This window comes from Pteropus vampyrus, unplaced genomic scaffold (genome assembly GCF_000151845.1).
Source record: "Pteropus vampyrus isolate Shadow unplaced genomic scaffold, Pvam_2.0 Scaffold1000003663, whole genome shotgun sequence".
Taxonomy (NCBI): domain Eukaryota; kingdom Metazoa; phylum Chordata; class Mammalia; order Chiroptera; family Pteropodidae; genus Pteropus; species Pteropus vampyrus.
In genome coordinates this window covers 12,359-32,340 of record NW_011918065.1, presented here as the reverse complement: position 1 = coordinate 32,340, position 19,982 = coordinate 12,359, and the positions used below count along the sequence as shown (strand labels likewise).

At 44.9% G+C, this 19,982-nt stretch overlaps 1 protein-coding gene and 1 pseudogene across 1 annotated transcript; one reads left to right on the top strand and one right to left on the bottom strand.

Moving 5' to 3' along the window:
• Positions 1 to 2,947: 2,947 nt before the first annotated feature.
• Positions 2,948 to 14,806, bottom strand: LOC105311385 (UDP-glucuronosyltransferase 1-1-like). The gene is given in 6 exon segments (XM_011387364.2): positions 2,948 to 3,331; positions 7,901 to 8,120; positions 8,404 to 8,491; positions 9,088 to 9,219; positions 13,951 to 14,641; positions 14,643 to 14,806. Coding segments are annotated over 6 exon segments (1,593 nt in total). The 3' UTR covers positions 2,948 to 3,033.
• Positions 14,807 to 19,119: 4,313 nt separating this feature from the next.
• On the top strand, positions 19,120 to 19,559 carry LOC105311386 (annotated as a pseudogene).
• The last annotated feature ends 423 nt before the right edge of the window (positions 19,560 to 19,982 follow it).

Genomic DNA, 19,982 nt, shown 5'->3' with positions numbered 1-19,982 from the left:
GGCTACCACGGGGAGAGGGTGAGCCCAGGGAGGCAGGAAGCAGGACAAAGGCTTCCCAGGCCACCTCTCCAGGAGGGAGGGAGTCTGACGCACTTCTGTCGCTAGTAGGGTCCTGGGATGGCTAAAGGCGCCCAGCGAAACCCCTCTGCATCCCTCCCTCTCTGCCCTTCCAGCCTCTCACGGCCCCATAATTTTCACCCCATATACCTGTGTATGAAAGGTTCCCCCAAGGGGGTGTTAAGCACCTCTCGAGAGACACAGGCAGGGGGCAGGAGTGGGGCCTGGAATATGACTCTTCCCCTACATCCTGGGAAATCCGGAGCAGAAGGTGGCAAACACGGTTTGCCCTATTTTTGTCAGGCGTCAAGGATTTGGGGACCGTGGAAACATTACGTAACCTGAACCTGGGGCGAGGGGATCTGATGAAAACAGCGTGGAAGCCCCGCGCAAGCCGTGTCCAGCGTGGAGACCTGCCCCTTGTCTCCATGTCTGAGAATCCCAACACCCTCCTCTAGCGTTCTCGTGACATGCTTAACTACAGAGCCAGCTAAACCAAGGCGGGAGGACGACTTCCTCCCTCTAAGCCACCTGTCACGCCGGAGGCCACAGAGGCCGCACACGTTTGGGAGTACGCGGAGGACTCGCCTCTTGTTCGACACCCCCCTGCTCCTGCTCCGTGCCTCGGCTTCGCCTCCAGCACCCCGCCTGGACCAGACCTGCAGGCAGAGGGAGACACGTACCGGCGCAGATCACCTGGCGCATCTTGGCTCGTTGGAGAAGTCTAGCCATCCACGTGATGCCCGCCTCCAACTTGAAGCCTACACGTTTAAAACTTCTACATATAACGTGAAGCAACAGAGCTGGGAACAAACTTCAAGACATAGAACGAGTACAGAAAATACAACACATGACAGAGGAGATTCTCATTAGTGCAGTAAACACTAAGTAAATTCTCAGGGTGATACATTCCACCCAAAAAAAAACCCGGCAGAGTAACCAAAATAGAAGTACAAATGGCTCCTAACCTTGTAAGGGTTCGACTTTTAATAGTAATAATAATGAAAGTACATTTAAAATAAGATCCCACTTTTCACCTATCAAACTGATGCTCCTACCCGCCCCCGCCCGGGACATTCCACTAAAGAGGGTGTGAGAACCTGGCTCTCTCTCGCCATCTCCAGGTGCGGTTTGGGATGATCTCAAACCGTCTGCCCAGGCAATGCCATGCGGCGGGTGCCCAAACCTGATGCGCTGTGCCCTTGACTCTCCAGTACACAGCCAGCCTCTAACGCCACACCTGCCTTTCTCTCCTGCGGTCCCACGGCTTTCAGAGCACTGACGGCCCCGGCAAGCCGCCACACCTTTGCTGCGGGTGTCAGGCTGCGTCCGCCGGTGGCGAACTTGCTCGACTGCCGCACACCTGTCGCCCCGCAGATGCGAGGAGTCGTCTGTCGCTCCGGGGCTCGCTTTACGGCAGCGCGGTGACTGCCGCACTATTGCCCATTCCGGGTGTCGGGTGGCATCTGTTGTTAGGGATCTGGCTTTACGGCATTTGGCTCTTCTGCGGGTCGCTGGAGCCGAATCCTTCTGGGTGACACTAGAAGCCGGCGCAGGAAACGCAGCAGATTCATCCCACTGAGAAGCAAGGCCCTTGGGTACCCGAGCACTAGCCCTGTCGGCGATTGGCTGCTTCCAAGTGCTGTTAATTTCCCTGCACTAACAGCCGGCTTCAGGGCGGCCATCGCTCCTTATTTTACTCCCCACTCCCCTGTCAGGGTTCCCTGTCAATTCCCAAATAAACTACTTGCCCTTGAATTCTCACCACAGGGGAGCCCAAGTGAGACAACCATTGACTTGTTATGAAGCACTTTTTCACAAAAATACTCATGAATATGTGCAAAGTCTAGCTACTAGGATATCCATTGAGGCCCTTTTTTTTTTTTTTTTTTTTTCACGAAAGGAAATAAAAGTGGATCCGCCCAGAAGGTGTGGTTAAATACATCCTGGTAAATCCTTGAGCACCACAAACAAATGGAATGTTACACACAGACCTGGGGAAACATTCACAATAGCGTGAGGTGAAAGACTGTCAGACAGCACGGGCTGTACTTGGTGTGGCGGCAACATTTGATCTGTATTTGCCAAAATACTAACTGTGATTGTTTCTGAGGAACGTGACTTTGGGCAATTTTCATTTTCTGGTGTGTGCATGTGTATACCTCTGTATTTTTCAAATTTTCTGTCATAACGATGCATTACTTTTGTAATGAGAACACGTAATTTAACAGTAAGTGAATACGACACCAATGAGGAGAAGAACACCCAAGAAACAAAATTTATTAATATCTTTTTGTTGCGGGAAACACCAGGGAAAAATATACTTGCCGGACACTGTACTTTGAGCTTTTATCAAATTCGGATCCATTTGACACAAGCAGTGATCATCCTCTCAAACACACCACCCATCAATTTTACACACTATCCTTTTTCCCCACGGAAGAAATTATACACTGTTCTCAAAGAAATCTGTGTAATTCATTCATGTCAAGTATAAGGCTCTACACCTCAATTAAAGGAATAAATGTCTTCTTCTTTAACTACACAAAGTGACAACTGTGAAGCATGAGCATCAATCAGGACCTGCCATTATTACTGAAGGAACGGATCACAACGGCGTGGCCGTAGATCCTGTTAGAAGCCAGATGATGTGAGACCCGTCATCCAAGGCGGGGGCAGCTGCAACTCCCAAACAGGTCCCAGTGCTGAGTGAGAAAACTAATGCGGAGTGGAGGAGAGACCCGTCAAACCCTCTTGGCAAGTCGTTTGGAAGATAGCAGTTATAGTCCAGATTAAACGTACTGGAGGGGGCAGAAAGTATATTCAAATATTTCTACCTACGGGTATGACTAGCCATTCTTTTTATTTTTAAAGAAAGCACTTTCTGGTGTCTAACTTATGGCAAAATATTTCTTCAACAAACATGACATGAATTTAACACTGAGTCTGCTTGCAAGTTTGGGTCACCCACACTTCTCATTGCACCTTGGATTTGTGAGATTTCTTAGCTCGCTCTTTTTTCCCGAAACATTTCCGGTAGCCAAAGACACAACATTTATAGACAATGAAGACAACTCCCAGCATGACAGCCAAGAGGAAGCCAATCACATCCAAAGAGTGATACTGGTACCAGTTGAGGTCATGGGCTGCTGGTCGCAGATGTTTTGCCCCCTTGTGCCTCATTACGAACTCCACCCAGAATACGGCGAGGTCCAGCGGCTCGACGGGGCGGTCCTTGTGAAGGCTGGAGAGGCGCATGATGTTTTCTTTGTAGCTAAACACAAAGACAGTTACATGAATGCCTGGAAGTGAACTAACCTCCCTTTATGTTTGCACGCTTGCCTCTGTCCGGTTAAAAATGCTACCGGATTGTTCTAAACTCGGTAGAGGAAATGTGTCTCTATTACAACTAGAAAAGAAAACATACGCACATGTGCACAATGTTCTTTAACTCTTAAAAAACAAAGAAAACTGAAGTCAAAATTATAAGTATAAATTATTCGAAATCTGCTTGCTACTCTTCTTCTTTCCTATTTAGTGATAATTTTGTAGGAAATTGTACTTTCTTGATAGTAAAGAAATAAATGAAAAGGTCATGCCAGAAATGAGGAATGATTTCTCATTCGAATTTTTACAGAGTCACATCTAGCCAAAGTACAAACCATTTTTAAGTGCCATCTCCAAGACAATGGCATGCTTTCCATTTACTACTTGAAACATCAAACCACCCAAATGCTAAACTTTTCATGAGGCTGTGTCTATGCAGCCCGTTCAAGCAAAACGGATTCCTGTTCATTTTGCGCAGTGTTGAAAGCCGAACCGCAACATCTGAATTTTAAATGGGTTAGATACTTTAACGCTTAGTGTACACTCTCTAGAAGAAGAAAGAGGAAGAAGAGAAGGAGGAGGGGGAGCGGGAGGAGAAGCAAAGGAAAAGAAAAAAGAGGAGAAAAAGAAAAAAGACACTTTTCTTCAGGAGTAATGATGATCGTTGCTGTCCTTAAACATGTCTGTCATTTTATTTGGATACGTTATTCTAGCGTAATATTACTATTTGGCCATAAATCCTGTTAAACATCTTCCTTTCATATAAATCTTCTCTTACTCAAGATAGATTGTCTTAGACTTTCATTCATTCATTCAATATTTATTGAGTACCTCTTATGGTCTTGTTGCATAATCTGTTTAAATGTTTTCCACTTTTCTTTATGTAGGTACAGTCTAAACTTAGAGTGTTGGGAACATGGAGATTCACGATCAGACAGAGATGGATCAAAAATAAATAGATAAAGTTAGTTGATAATTTAGGCTAATAGATTAGTGTTTTTTAAATAATAATACTGACTACAGAATTTCTACCAAGTCAATTTTAGGTTTCAGGCAGTTGTCTATACCACTAAACAAAAGATCAAAATTATATTACTAATGTAAACCGCAAGAAAGAATTTCATCAGCACATGGCGAGAAACGGGTTTTGATTGTATTGGTGTGTGAGCAGCATGGCCTGACGCTGACAAGCTGGGCTGCCAGAGCAGCCAATGGGAGTGAAGGGACAAGAACCAAAGCAACAACTCTGGGCAGTGTGTTGCTCAGCACTTTACGCTGGGCTTACGTAGACATGCTTTTTATTATCCTCTGGCACCACATGCATGTGGGTACCATCATTTCTTCCCCATTTTCCTTTGTCTCGGATCCGTGTGTACCCCTGTGTCATGTCTCCTCCCACTAAAACATACTCTGGGCTTTCACATCCGCTCTCCTGATGTCTCTCCTAAAATGAAGCAACTACAGGTAAAGGCTCCTGACATTCTCAGAGACACGTGCTTGCGAGCGCACACACAACACACACACACACACACAGACATGCACTCACACATGCACGCACATGCACACACGCACACACACAAGTGTGCACACACATGCATTATTGACTGTTGGATGAAGGCTGCCCCTGGCCATCACTCCTTTCCCTAAGCTTTTGATCAGCCAATATCACCCGTGAGCTTGGCCGCTATAGAATAAATTTCACGCAAAGATCATTTGATCTGATGGCGTTTACCCTTTGAATCATTTTCAGAGTCTTTGAATAACCCTGTCTTGCTTTTATTATAAGCCTTTTTATAAATTTTAATTAGTTTCAAGTATGCAGTACATTGGTTAGACACCTAACCAATGTAGTAATGCTAATTGCAATCCTTACGCCATGCTTCCCATCCCCATGACCATCCATCAGTTATGAATTTGTACTTCTTTAACCCTTCACCCAATTCTCCCAGCCCCACAAACCTCTCTCTCCTCTCTCTGTCACCAAATTGTCCATTATATTTGCAAGTCTGTTTTTGATTAGTTTGTCCTTTTGATTCCTTAAATTCCGCAGATAAGAAATCATACAGTGTTTATCTTTCTCTGTCTGACTTAAATACCTTCTAGGTTCATCAAAGCAATATCTTTTTCCATTCCCTTCCCTTTCATATGTAGGGGTCTTGTTTTCTTATCCTTTCAGCCACTCTATCTTTTGGTTGGAGCACTTAATTCTTCTCCATTGACGGTACTTATTGATAAGAATATAGTTGTTACCAGTTCTTTATTCTTGTTTTTGATACATGTTTTTTCTTCTTAAAGAAGTCCCTCCAACATTTCCTGTAACTCTGGCTTGGTGGTGATAAATTCCTTTAGTTTATTTTTGTCTGGGAAGCTCTTTATCTTTCCTTCAACTCTAAATGATAGCTTTGCTGGATAAATTATTCTTGGTTGCATATCCTGGATCTTCATCCTGTTGAATATATTCTATCAAGCCTTTCTGTCCTGCACAGTTTCCTTTGAGAAATCAGCTGCCAGTCCAATGGGTGGGTGTTCCCTTATAGTAACTATTTGTTTTTCTCTTGCTGCTTTTCATATTGTTTCTTTGTATTTAATCTTCGGCATTTTAATTATGATGTGTCTTGGTGTGGGCCACTTCGGATCCCTGATTTTTGGAATCCTCTGAGCCTCCTGGGGTTTTATGTCCATTTCCTTCCCCATGTTAGAGAAGTTTTCCATCATTATTTCTTCAAACAGCTGTTCAACATCTTGATCTTCTTCACTTACACTGATCAGATGACTATTTGGAGCCTTAATGGTGTTCCATATCCTCCTGAAATTATTTTTATAGTCTTGGCATCTTTTTTCGTGCCATTCTATCTGAGCGTCCTGATTGGCTTCCTGTCCTCTAGATAGGGCATGTGGTCCTCTCCTTTCTTCACTTTGTTTATTCCTTCATTTATTCCATTTAATATACTTCTCATCTCAGAGCGTGAGTCGTCCATTTCAGACCGGTTACCTTTTATAATTTCCATTTCCATTTTTATCTCTTTGTTGGAGCTCTCTACATTTCCCACAAGTTCTTTGAGTATCTTTATAACTAGTCTTTTGAACTCTGCGTCTGTTAGATTACTTGACTCCATTATATCTGGATGTCTGCTCAGTTCTGTCATATGGTTTCTGCTCCTTTGTATTCCCATTTTGCTGCCTTTCCATGTCTGTTTCTCTGTACTAAGCAAAGCTCCCAAGTCTCCCGGTCTTATGAGTGTGGATTTGTGAAGTTAGATGTCCAGTGGCACAGTCCTGACAGGGATTCAGCTGCAGGCCAAATTTAGCCCAAGCCTCTACCCCTCCGGGGTCACCTGTTAAGATTCAGCAAGCAAAATCCACCAATGCTGTGCTTATAGTAGCATCAAAGGGCCAGGCCAGAAACCAAATCCAGCTGCCTCCACCAGTGTGAGTCTCAGCAAGGAGCACGTGAGTTGCTGAGGACACACCTGGATGTGGCTTGGGTGGGGGGCCCCGGTTGGGGGAGGTGGGGTTTCAGGGAATCCTCGGGGCGGGGCGACCTCTGTTATCCAGTTTCATTCCATCTGGGCTATGGCGGCGCTGTGTCCACACACTGGGAGTGGGGAGGGCTCAGTGGATACCGCCAGCACTTCTGGACAGAGCGAGTCTCACCTCGGCCCTCACTCTGACAGTGTCTCCCTGGAAGTTCCTGGTGCCCCCTGTGTGCAGCCGGGGTTGGCACTGGTGCTCAGAGCGAGCAGGTCTGTCACCGCGAAAATCCGCTCACGGCCACGGCCCCTTCAAGAGGCGTCTGCAGCAGCTACTGCCACAGCCTACGTCTCACTCAGCCGCTGGGGACGGGGCGGCTCCGCGCCCTCACTCCATCCCACCTTCTGCCATTGCAGAGTGCTTTCTCGGATTTCTCCCTAGTTGTATGGCTTGTTCTTCTAGATCCCAGGCAATTTTTCCTTGCTGCTGCTCCTTGTTTCTGTCACAACTTTGATTTGGTCGCCAGAGAGATGAATAGAGCCTCTGGCATCCATGCCATTTGTTTCTCCTCCTATTATAAGCCTTTTATTTTAACTGATATCACGTCACACACATCCCTTATATTAAATCCACATGGGCAAAATTTCTCACAGGTTTCAGTGCTGGGAAAAGCTGTGCTTCTAAGTTCTTGGCTTGTTTTTATCTTATGGATACTACCTTCTTATAATGGAATATTTCTCTCTTTGCAGAAACTTATAGATCAGGCATCCATTATGGTGACTTTTTTTAAATTGTTTTAAATCTATCAAGAAAGAGAATATTTTATATCATTTCTATGGTTAAATCTATCAAGAAACATAATATTTCATATCATTTCTATGGTAAATTCTATAGGAATCAAAACATCCTTTTATAAAAGGAATAATAACAACCCCTAACTTGTCTTACTGATAAATTAGATGTTTATGTATTTTCACATTTGAACATTTATTGTGAATACGACGGCCAAAACACAGGTAGTAGTCCTCTATACCTTCTCTCTTACCTTTTGTCACTGATGACAGTTTTAAGGGCATTTGCTAAATCTTCAGAAGTCATTTCCAGGACGTTCAAGGTCACTCCCGCTCCCCGAGTCTCCATGCGCTTCGCGTTGTCCATCTGATCACCAAACAAAGGCATCATCACCATCGGGACGCCATTGCATATTCCTTCATAAATACCGTGGGAGCCAGAATGTGTGATAAAGGCGCGAGTCATCGGGTGACCTGGGGAGCAAAAAGGGAGGGTGCCGGCAGTCAACTCCTTGTGTTTCACACTCTGGCAGCATCTAGACTCTGAATGCACTCTAAGAACTTAGTGCTCTACACATGTGGCCCTTGCAGAAGTTTGCAGAATAATATGTGGGTTGAGATGCCCCACTGGGTAATGAGCAATGTAGAATATGTTGGCCATATTTTCCAGCTAAACAATCCTTGAGAACAACTGTGCCTAAGCCGCTTTCTTAATTTAACCTTGATTCGACCTACACATCAAATCTTCTCCACATACCAAGCAGATCATTTTGGGGCAGCCACTTGACAAGGATCGTATTCTTCGCAAGATTCGATGGTCGAGGTCCAGTGTACCGCCATAACACCTTGCAGACAAGAAGAGGGTTTAAAGAACATAATCTGACTTTTTTTTTTTTTCATCTCCTACAGTAGCTAGAAAGTGGTGTCCTCTGAATGAACATAATCTTGGCAGGGGTGACAGGTGTAGTGACTAAGGAGGCTCTGGAGGCTGGTAACATTTGGTGAACTTGTGAAAATTCTTCAAGCTGTACATTGAAGTGTTTTGTACATTTCTGCACTCCAAGGGAAAGTTTACTTAATAAAATGAGTGGATGTAGAACTACAAAAGTACAACTATAAGAAATAAATCTAGTTGTCCTAACCAACAGCTTTTTTGTAGAAATATTTCTGTTTAATACTATCCTGTTTATTTTATTTTTAAAATAAATTCTTCTTAATACACTTTTGAGTCTGTTAGGGTAAATGAGACCTCCAAGCAAAGCGAACCATAGCTTAACAGAATTGAAATTGCAAAAAGAAGAACTTTAGATTAATAATTGAGAAGAAGCAGGGAAATCCCAAGTGTGAAGTCCACCTAAGAGAATTAGTTTAGAGACTGAAAGTCTAGGGTTCGAACCCTTGTGGAGATAGATAATGAAGGAATTGAATAGAATCTTCTTACCGTCTGAGGTATTGTTCCCAAAGCATCAGCTATCTGCATAGCTTTCTTCTCCGGAATTTCTGAGACCATCGATCCCAAAGAGAAAACCACAATTCCATGTTCTCCAGAAGCGTTAATATAGGCTTCAAATTCCTAGAGCCAGAAGAGAAATTTCCAGTTAATTTTTTTTTTGTCATATTCTTTGGGTGACTCCAGATCTTAAGCTATGAATCAGATATCTTCTTAAGAATATGAGTAAAGATGTGTGTGTTAGTGATAGAGACACAAAGTATTAGCGTCCATTACAGCATTTCTCCCTCCCCTACTCCCTTTCAAAGAAGGAAGGTTTCTGGCGTACAGGATTATCTCTTGGGTTCTTCTTTGAGATGTAGAATCCAGGTAATGTGCTAACTTTCCAAAAGGAAAACAGTGAGAAGACCAGATCCATTCCACAAGGTTTCTTGGTAGCTGGGAAGTTCTTGGGGAGAGAGTAGGCTTTGGGGAAGAGGGCAGAAGGAGCGAGCGGAAGGCAGTGGGGAAGGAGGAAGGAAAGCTGAGCAGGCATCATGGAGAGAGGGGAGAGCCTTTTAGCTATGACGGAGACACTGGGAGAGAGGAAAGTTGTTCAAAGGGGATTTCGGGAAGCTCTCTAATGGAGCCTAAAACTCCCGCACTGACCCTTTAAAAAAGTCTGCAGTGAAGATCTGTATCACTTTTAAGGGTTCTGGAATATTCTTTTCATGTAGAAGGAATTAATAAAATCAAAGCACAAGGCTACAGAGTGTTAAGGATTAGGCTCACAATTAAGAAAAAAAACTCAAATAGTGAAGACAACCTTTAACAACTCTACTTCCCTGCAGCCTGTAGCAGAGTCTTCCACATGGCAGCGAATACATTTGGATGATTAAAGATCATATTCATGTCGACTCAGGGCAGAAATTTATCCAACCAGCCTTACATTTTCCCACCTTTCATGGATAAGAGCTTTCTAAGGCATGTAAATCAACTGCCCTACCTTAGCAAGAGTATGCAGAAATATATTTGAATCTTTCTTTGCTGGTTCCATAACGTAACATAAAAAAAAAAAATGTTATTCCTTATGAAAGGTACAAAGTGGGGGACAGAAACCCTGGCCAAGTGTGCACCAGCAATACGAGCTCTTTCTGCAGTGTTCAGAGAAGGGCAAGGACATATGAGTAAACCCTAGCTACAAAGCCACCGGTGGGAAAGACAAGCAGGCACTGAGTCCCAACCCACCCAGCATACGACCCTCACACAGTGCTTGTGTCCTGTTCCAGAAGCTGATCCCTTATAGCAACATGTTCATCCAAGGAAGGTCACACCTAGAAGGACACTCCACTGTCGCAATGAAGTCCACCATTGGCATTACAGCCTTGGCTCATTAAGGACGAAGCTCAAGACAACAATACGAATTGTTTCTGAAGGAACTTCTGGGCCAGATGACCGAAGGAATAAGGAGGGAAGAACAGAGAGGAGTCTGTGTGACAAGCCCTCTACACATCATACCCGCTTGCTTCCCTGCTGCATGAAAGACAGCATCATTAGAAAACCGGGAGCTGAACTGATTCAAAGTCCTTCCCACCGCCAATGGCGTCCTACTGCCGTTAAGTCATCTTTTCTATCAAGGGGTAATTTTTTTCAGTAGAGTTTTGGTATATTTGAACTATAAAGAGTACGTGATTTTCCAGTTAATAATAAATGTCACAACTACCAGGAAATAAGTAATCTATGATTCTCTTGGAGGAAGCAGGAAGGGAGGATTTTAGAAATTGGTTGTATAGGGGTGAGAAACAGTGATGGCAGGGATTTCCAAACGGTAAATTGATATTATAGATTATGACCTTTCAAAGGCCTATCGCTGAAGTACTGACTAGACTTTAAAGACGAGTGTCAAACAAAACCTCTGAAAGGACACAGCAATCAGAAGAAAGGCACCATTAACTACAGTGCTGAAATAGGAACCTGATGATAAGACTGGTGGCCGTGTCCCAAGAAGGAAGTTAAGGAAGCTCCTAGCTTCAACCATTGGCCATAATCTTAGCTCAGCCTGATCAGTACCCAAATCCAGAGTGCTCCAATCTTCAGGAAACATACACAATACATGCACACATACACAGGCACACTCCTGCATGCACGCATGTGCAGGGGCACGCGCACAGGCAGAGTAGTAATTTACTGAGAGGAAATTGGGCAAGGCATGAGTAGGGTGATTTCTCCCCAACCGTAGGTTATTAATAACCTAACCAACTCCCCAAGAGTCTCCAAGTGGTTTTATACGTTCCCAGAGAATGCCCAGGGCATTAGCGAGATGGTGCGATGTGGCAGGGCTTGCCCAGAACTGAAGAGTACCTTGGGAGCATGGGACTTCCAGTGTTAAAACACAGAGAGTCCTGGACAAGCCGGGACATTGGTCTTCCTGGATGTGAGATGTAGGAGGCTTCCGACAGGGCTTGGCATGCACGGTTTTCAGAGACCTCTACGCAGATTGATTCTGAGCATGACTAGGAAAGCCTGAACACTGACCGGCCTTCCTGTGTGGCGCAGCCACTGTCTTATCCACCATCCCTATCCCCAGGCTCTCTCCGAGACCTCTGGCTCCTAGTTTCTGTATCTCTCAACCTTTTCCATCAAGATCCTCTGAAAGGTCAAGGAGGCCAGGATCATCGCCTCTGCCACCACAGTGCATTTGGATTTGTGGTGAGAGCTTTCTGAGAACGACTTTTCCAAGGTCCTTCCTCTTTAGGATCTGCACCACATCCCTCATCCCTGGGGAGAGAGAGTTCAGCTCCAAGCATCGTTTAAGTTCTTTCTCCTGGATGAAGGTAAATGTTTTATCTAATTTCCTAGTACCTTTGCCACTTCATGAAACTCACTCTTACATTTAAACTTGTTTAGAAAGGGCTGGATCTAATTTCCTCTCCTTGTACCCGACCCCACCCCACACACCCCTGCTTGGCAATCAGCAGGGTGTGATTACACAATGGAAACCACAGGACCATAAACACCCAAAGTTAAATAACAGCACTTGGCTAAAGTTTAAATGGCACGGAAGTTCATCTTCCAGATCACAAAGGCAAACTGCGCAGTTTGTGTTATCATGGCCGAAGAGTTCTGGGCCAGCTCTTATGGGATTCAATAACGGGTAGGGCAACCCCCTGCTTGGCAAAATTTCCCCTGAACTCCACCGCAACTTCACAGACTCTGGAATAGCAAGAGCGAAGCAACAGGTTAACTGAAAATAACCCTCGATCCCCCCACCTATTATCACCTTCCAAAAAAAATGAGACTGGTTCTAAAATGAAAGCTCTTGTTCAATCCAATGAAGTCTTTAAAATAGTTCCTAACTTTTGCTGAGAGTTCAGTAATTTTCGTTACGGGCTTTTATTAGATTTTCTCTTCCCAAATGTCTCTTGTTTTGCAAGAATCCTTATTAAGCACTTAGACAGCATCTTGCAAACATGTCGTTTTTTCATTACACACTCAGAGTGCAAACTTCCCTGGTTACCGGTCTTTCTTCTCCACACCATCTTCAGGTCTCTGTTCTCACTGGTCTTCTGTTTGGCTTCTTTTCTTGGACCCAACATGCATGTATGGATATCAGCTCTGAATTGCTGCATGTCCACAGAGATGGATTCTCAGCCTGAGAGAGGAATGACATCTTGGAATTCTTGAGTCTCGTTCCTTTCCTCTAAATGTTGGTCTATCACCTTTTGTCATTCAGGCATCCCAAAGATGTGTCCAACACAAAGCTGTGGTCTCTCTGTGGACTCTCTTTATTGAATAAAGACTTTATTCTTAAAGTTCAGGACTTTTACCGAGAGCATTGGGAATAAGATCATCTTCACAAGATGAATGGAAGTATAGAGTATGTGGACCCTGAGAAAGAAGATAACTACCAAGAAGGGCTCCTGGTGGCTAACTGGGCTCAAATGGCCTAGCCGCTGTTTTTAAGCAGGGACCTCTCATGCAAACCATGCTTCAGGAAGAAGCCTGCACTTAGCTGCCTCCTGTACTGAACCATCTGCCTGCACTGTGTCTCCGCCATCTGAGCCAACCCTTACAGAGGAGCTCCTGGAATGCTATTTCAACCAACAGGACTAAGACTTTCCCTGTCCAATCAAAGCTGTACAGTTATATTCCCATCAGCGTTTTCACCAACCAATCAGGGAGGCTGGTGACCAATCAGGACAGTGCTTTTTAGACAATCAAACTGCAAGGATTTGGAGTCCTCATTTACATGAAAATGGGCTTGATCAGGGGAGAGGAGCAGAGACTTCTCTCTACAAGTCAGCTCCTTTCTGGCTCAGAGAATGCACTTTAGTTTTCCATCAAAGGCTGAAGACTGCTTTATTAGAGAAGACGGGACCACAGGAGCCAGCTTAGGAAGCTGGAATATCTAGGAGCTGGAGCTTTAAACAGAAACATAAAGGCAATTTTCCCTGCTGGGATCTATAAATGCCAAAAATTTTTTCAGCAATCACGAACCTCACGTGCCCGACCCCATCACTGGCGAGGTGCACCCTGCACGCTTTTGTTCTCTGCAAAGAACGCTGAACTCAGTGCTCTGTGGGTATGGCATGTAATTCTTGTTGCCTCTACTTGGCAACAATCCACTGGAGCCCACCAAATAAAACGCCCAATATTTACTTTCCTAAAGTCCCAGATCCAAAGAAATAACCCAGAAGATGATCCCAAAGACAGATATAAATTACAACTCAACCTGGAAGACTGGCAAGACATTAATTAACAAAAGAGGACATTTGAAACCATCTAGGCATGGTCGTTCAGCATACATCTGTGGCAAATTCATCTGTCCAGAGTGCTCGCAAGAATATAGACTTAAAAAGTTCCCAAATTACACACCTGGGATAATGGTTTTTGGCTAGCACAGTTGATCCCACCAATAAAAACTATATTGGGCATGATGGGCCTGGGGTAATTCTTCACAAAGTCACTTCTGAGAAGCCAGATAGATGCAGAGCTCAAAAGGTCCTGGACAGTCACATCTTTCTGAAGGACTTCTGAGGCAAGTGATGCATACGGAGAATAAACTGCACTGCACAGAAAGTTCTCTAACAAGGCAACGAGCATGTTCTCAACGCGCTGCAGGAAGGTCATGCCATCTGTATTAAATGACAGAAGCCTGGGCACATAGGACGGTGGGTTGGGGCACTGGGTACCTTGAAAATCCAGGCTGCATGGCAGTGCACTCGAGAAGAACACAGCAGGCAGAGCCAGGTACTGGGCCACGATAGGGCCACAAGGAAGGAAAGGATCTGTCAACACAGCGTCAAAGTTGCCCTCTGCCAAGGAAGTCATGAGCTCCTTGTTGTGCAGTAAATGGGAGCAGATGGACAACAGTAGAGCTGAGTCCTTTTTGACTTTCTTGTACGTTTTGACCACACGCTGTAAGAAAGGCTGGTTCTCAAATACAGCACGCCCAAGACTGATAAAAGACGCTTCCAAGTCCTCTCTTTTGAATGGCGCCGGGTACCTCTTCAAGGTGTAAAATGCTCCTTCCGTAATGTACACGGAGGTGACAGACGCTAAGACCATATCCTCTCTGATGAGGCTGCCGAATGACCCCATGCATGCTTAGCCAGTGGCTGCCATCCAGTGGGACCAACAAGAGCTTCCTGCCCTGGGACACAGAGAGGCCTCGCACACACAGTAGCAGGCCCAGGACAAGCAGACGTGGACCCTGGGATCCTGCCGCCATGGTGGCCCTGCCTTTGCTACCAAGACTTTCGTCTGCCAGAGGTTTATTCTCTCCCACTTAGATGTTGCAAGAACCAATCTATACACCAAGTTGATTGTGTCAGATGACTATATCTGCTAATGATTGTGTCAGATGACTATATCTGCTAATCGGTTAAAGGTGGTGGGACGCGTACTTTTGGAAATAAAGAAGGCAGAGCTTTGCTAGGTTTCTTAATAGACAACAACAGTTTAACTGCTGGAATTCTTTATCAACCACTTAACTCACATTCTTGAGTGAACGGAGACGGCAAAGCATCTCGAGCACCTTTAACTTCATTAAATTAGTATTTTCATGGGCCAAGAGAATATTACCCACGAGGGAAAAAGGCTATGTGATGACAAATTAGACTTCTTTACCAGAAATGAAAGACAAAGGCGAATATGTCTTTTAGAAAGAAAAGAACATGATATTGCAAGCACACCTTTGGCTCATGGAAACCTTTAAGAATGTCCTCTGCAGTTCGGTTATCTTTGATTTATTCATCCAACAAATATTTATTGAGAATGGCACCGCACTGGGCTCCAACAGAGACCACTACAGATGAGTCTCCTACCTCCCCAGCACTTATGCTCCATCAAGAGAGACAGGCCGACAATCTAAACATATAAACAGAAACATTAGAGGTTGTGAAACAGGCTAAGAAGAAAATGAATGTCTCTGTAGTAGAGCATGGTGGGAAAGGGGAACCCACCTGAGTATGGGTGCATGGAAGGTTGTCTGAGGACACATATGTATTCATTCAGAGAGGCTGTGAGAACTCTGTATATGATACTAAAATAGATAACGAAACAGAAGTTAAATGATACTCGTTACACAGGAACAAGGCCCAGGGGAAGAAAGACACTTAGGAGAAATTCTGATGTCCTAGCCGAAACAGAGGAGAGAGGTGAACAAAAACATTAAGAAGAATATGTAATTGTTGAGCACGTACTATGTGCAAAGTATGGTGCTATGCACTTTACCACACTTTTTATGTAATCCCCTGGAATCATCCTGTAAAGGCAGATACTAATATTCCCATTTTACAAATGAAGGCACAGAGACTCAGACGTAGAGCTGAGACCAGGTGTGGGGTGGGTGTCAGGGTCTAGAGATCCTGCTCCTAAACCCAACTCCCCCCCCCCTGCCCCTAGCAGTGCTCAGATAATAGTATGTAAGGCTGTGACTGAAATCAATCAACTGGAAGTTAGAAGTAAAGCTTTGATCCTCTCAGTCATAACCCAATCTAAATAAATAAAGAGAAGGCAGAGGGCAGGACTTTGGGACCAAATAGAATGTTCTCACACAGCAATACCCAGCACCAGCTGATGCCCCAAAAGATCACATGAACAAATATGGTTACCTAACAGAAATGCCCCTCCTGCAGAAAGGGCACTCCTGAAGACAGACCTGAGTATCTCGTACCTTCCTTTTGGGATCCATTGCTGTTCTATATAATCCCAGGAGGAAAGCACAGATCCCAATATTTTGACCATGGAAAACAATAGCCACCCATATTTGGGGATCTGTTAGGAGGGTCATGGATAAACTGCTAACTTTAAAGCTTCGGTGTCCCGTGGGACATATTCACAGGGCATCTCTCATTCTGATACTTAGAGTAGGTACTTAGAGTCCCTTTTCCTTGTACCACCATCCTTCCTTCAAGGATCTCTGGTCTTGTATATGAGTGAACACATGTGTGTGCCCACATGCATGTACTCTGAAGCTCCCCCTTCCCGCCCACACCAAGCATTCTCCATTCTCCAAGACCAAGATTCCGGGTGAGCGAAAAGGAGTGATGTTTTGGCTCATCTGTACGCCCTTGTTTGTAATTCTGAATTCCATAGTCCCGTTTTAACATTCAGGGCAGTAATTCTGAAGTCTCAATGTCAAAAGAGTTCATCTGAAGATTATGTGGATCCAAAGGGCTAGAAACATAGTCATCATTGTAATGATTTTTTACTTTTCTGCATCACGTAGAACCTCAGAAATTTTTCAGGCCTCTGTGCACTTGGATAGTTTGAGGCCCAACTCTGCCCGTGATGAAGGTATGTGGTTTACTAATAACAATAGCTAGCAATTCACAATTCACTCGCAAGAATTATGACCAAGAACCACTACTAAGCAATTCAGTAAAGCTTCTGCCCTAGAACCTGAGCAGACCTGACATTCAAAACCCATTGCTAATTCTCCCATTCACCAAATATTTATGTGAAATATTGGCCCTTTCCTACCTTGGCACTCTACTAGGATCTGGGGCCAGAAAACTAAGTTAGAAATAGTCTCTGCCTGTCAGGAGTACTCCAGTGGACAAATCAGGGTGAGATGTGCTCTGGTGAGGAAACATGGGTAGTAGCCAAAGAAACAGAACAAGGCAGAGATGTAATGTTGACTGCAGAATGGGTTGTCTGCAAGTGAATTCCTGGAACCCATCAGAAGACAATTGCTTTTTAAACTGAAGCCAGTAAAGAGACCCACCATTCCACACACTCCTGGCTCCTTTGATGGGATCAGATAGGCACTGCTTGTTACTACGGTAAAGGAGCTACATAAACAAGTCCGTTGTCCTCTGAATAATCTATGTGACCCTTCAGGGTGAAATAAAGGCATCTTCCTTGAATCTCTGTAGCATTTTGTTTTATTCTGCCTTGTATATTTAGCAGTTTGCATACGTCTCTCTCTGCTCTCTGTGTGTCTGTCTCCCCCTGTCTCTCCCTTCCGATTCCAGCATCAGCTGTCCCCTGCATGGCCCCACCCTACTACTTCCCCTGAAACCTTGGTCAACAGCTTCCAAGAACCCCGAATAAAATTCAGACTCCTTAGCTTTGCCCTTAGAACTCCTGGAATGGACCCAGCCCACCTGATAAGCTCATTCCTCCACACTAGCTCTTCTCCTTGACCTCTCCCTCTGCCTCTTTCCGTCCATCCATCGGGATCATTTGCTCTCCCCAAACATGTTTTGTACTTTCCTACATTGCTTTGCTCACACTGGACTCTACTCCCAATTAGCTCCTCACTACTGTTTATCATGTGCTTACCAAGTGCCAAGTGCCAAGTGCCAAGTGCAGGCCTTTCTATTCAGTCTCTTAAAGTTGCATGTCAACAGTTTGTTCTGCTGATATAGCACAAGCACCTTCTGTCTCTACTACCTTTTATGATAAAATTTTAGTTCATCGGTTAATCATTTTCCTTTTAAAACGAAGTGACCTTTATTGGTGTTGCCTCATCACTTATCAAAGCAAAGAATATGGTGTCAGAGAATGAGGAAATGGAGAGAAAACACATGTAAAGAATGCCAAAAACAAACTGATGGTCATGACATAGCATTTTGGTGGAAATAACCACTGCACTCCAAGTTTCGTCACAGTTCTAAAAACACAGCCAGCAAAGTTTAATCATTTTGATATTGCTACGCACCAGGGCACTCTAGGGATTCCCCAAGAGTTTTTCAAGGGAATTTCGCAAAGTCAAAATTATGTCCATAGTAATGATATTCGACATTTCACTCTCTTTCTTTCATAAATGTATAGTGGAGTTTCCCAGTGGCTACAGGACGCGTAATATATCAATAGGATGCAGAAGCAGATAGAAGAATCTAGCTCCCCTCTGCTAAGCCAGGGAGATGCCAAAATCTTCATCATCTTTGTTTTTCAAAAATATTTTCCCATCAAAATATGACTTGCGATAGCGTGTAATGGGTTTATTAAGTTAACGGATGACCTTTTTCTGATTCTTTTCATTTCTAATGGAGTGTGTAGGATAGATAACCTACATTAAAAAAAAAAAAAAAAAAGCGAACGTGTCCTGAGGCCAAGCAGTTGGAGAACTGACTTCCTAGACAAATGATATGACTGCCCTTCAGCCCAGGGTCAGACTAAATTCACTCTCGTCACCCTACTTGTATCTAAGGCCAAAGGGAAGTGTGATGTAAAGCCACCTTTAAGAAAATCGGTCCCCACGTGGACAACTCCTCTCTTTGGCACCCTGTTTGTAGCTCACAGCTCAACTGAGGGATGAGTGGGTGGAACTGGTGGGTGGGCGGGGCCTTGGATGGGCGGGGTCTTCGCGCCAGCAAGAAACAACGCACACGGCGCCACAGAGGGGCGGGGCAAGCCGCTGAGCACTGCATTCTGGGACCCGGCCTCAACCAATGAGATGCGACGACGTCACAACGGGTGCCTTCCGGGTGGCCTGCGCTCGCGGGGCATTCTGGCCACGCTCCGAGAGTGCCCACTGCACCGCTCCTTCGTGCCTGTGGCCGGTGGGCCTTGGGCCGTGCCCGGCAGTCCAGCATGGTGGACTACTACGAGGTGCTGGGAGTGCCTCGCCAGGCCTCTTCTGAGGCCATCAAGAAAGCGTACCGCAAGCTGGCGCTCAAGTGGCACCCCGACAAAAACCCAGAGAACAAGGAGGAGGCAGAGAGACGATTCAAACAAGTGGCCCAGGCATACGAGGTGTTGTCAGACACCAAGAAAAGGGACGTCTACGACCGGTACGGCGAGGCAGGAGTGGAGGACTGCGGCGGCAGCAGTGGTGGGCCCTTCGAGGACCCCTTCGAATACGTGTTCACCTTCCGCGACCCGGCTGAGGTCTTCAAGGAGTTTTTCGGTGGTCGGGACCCATTTTCGTTCGATTTCTTCGGAGACCCGCTCGAGAACATTTCGAGGGGTCGGAGGAGCTCCCGGGGAAGCAGAAGCGGAGGGTGCACACCCCTTTTCTCCACCTTCAGTGAATTTCCAGCATTTGCGGGTGGTTTTTCTTCTTTTGATGCAGGATTTAATTCCTTTGGTTCCCTGGGGAATGGGGGCTTTTCTTCCTTTTCCATGTCTTGTGGTAGTGGTGGGACTGGTAGCTTCAAATCTGTGTCCACTTCCACCGAAATCATTAATGGCAAAAAAATCACCACCAAGAGAGTCATTGAGAATGGCCAAGAAAGAGTGGAAGTGGAAGAAGATGGAGAGGTAAAGTCCGTGATAATAAATGGCAAAGAGCAGTTGCTGCGTTTTGAAACCAGGTAATTCCAGTCCCTGTTTAACTTAAAGCACATAGAAAGCGCAGGACATTGTTTTGAAGATTGCAAGTGACCTCTACTCTCAGAATAACTGTACTCAAGAATTTATAAACAGTTCATGCCAACGTCTCTTTGTTCTTCTTG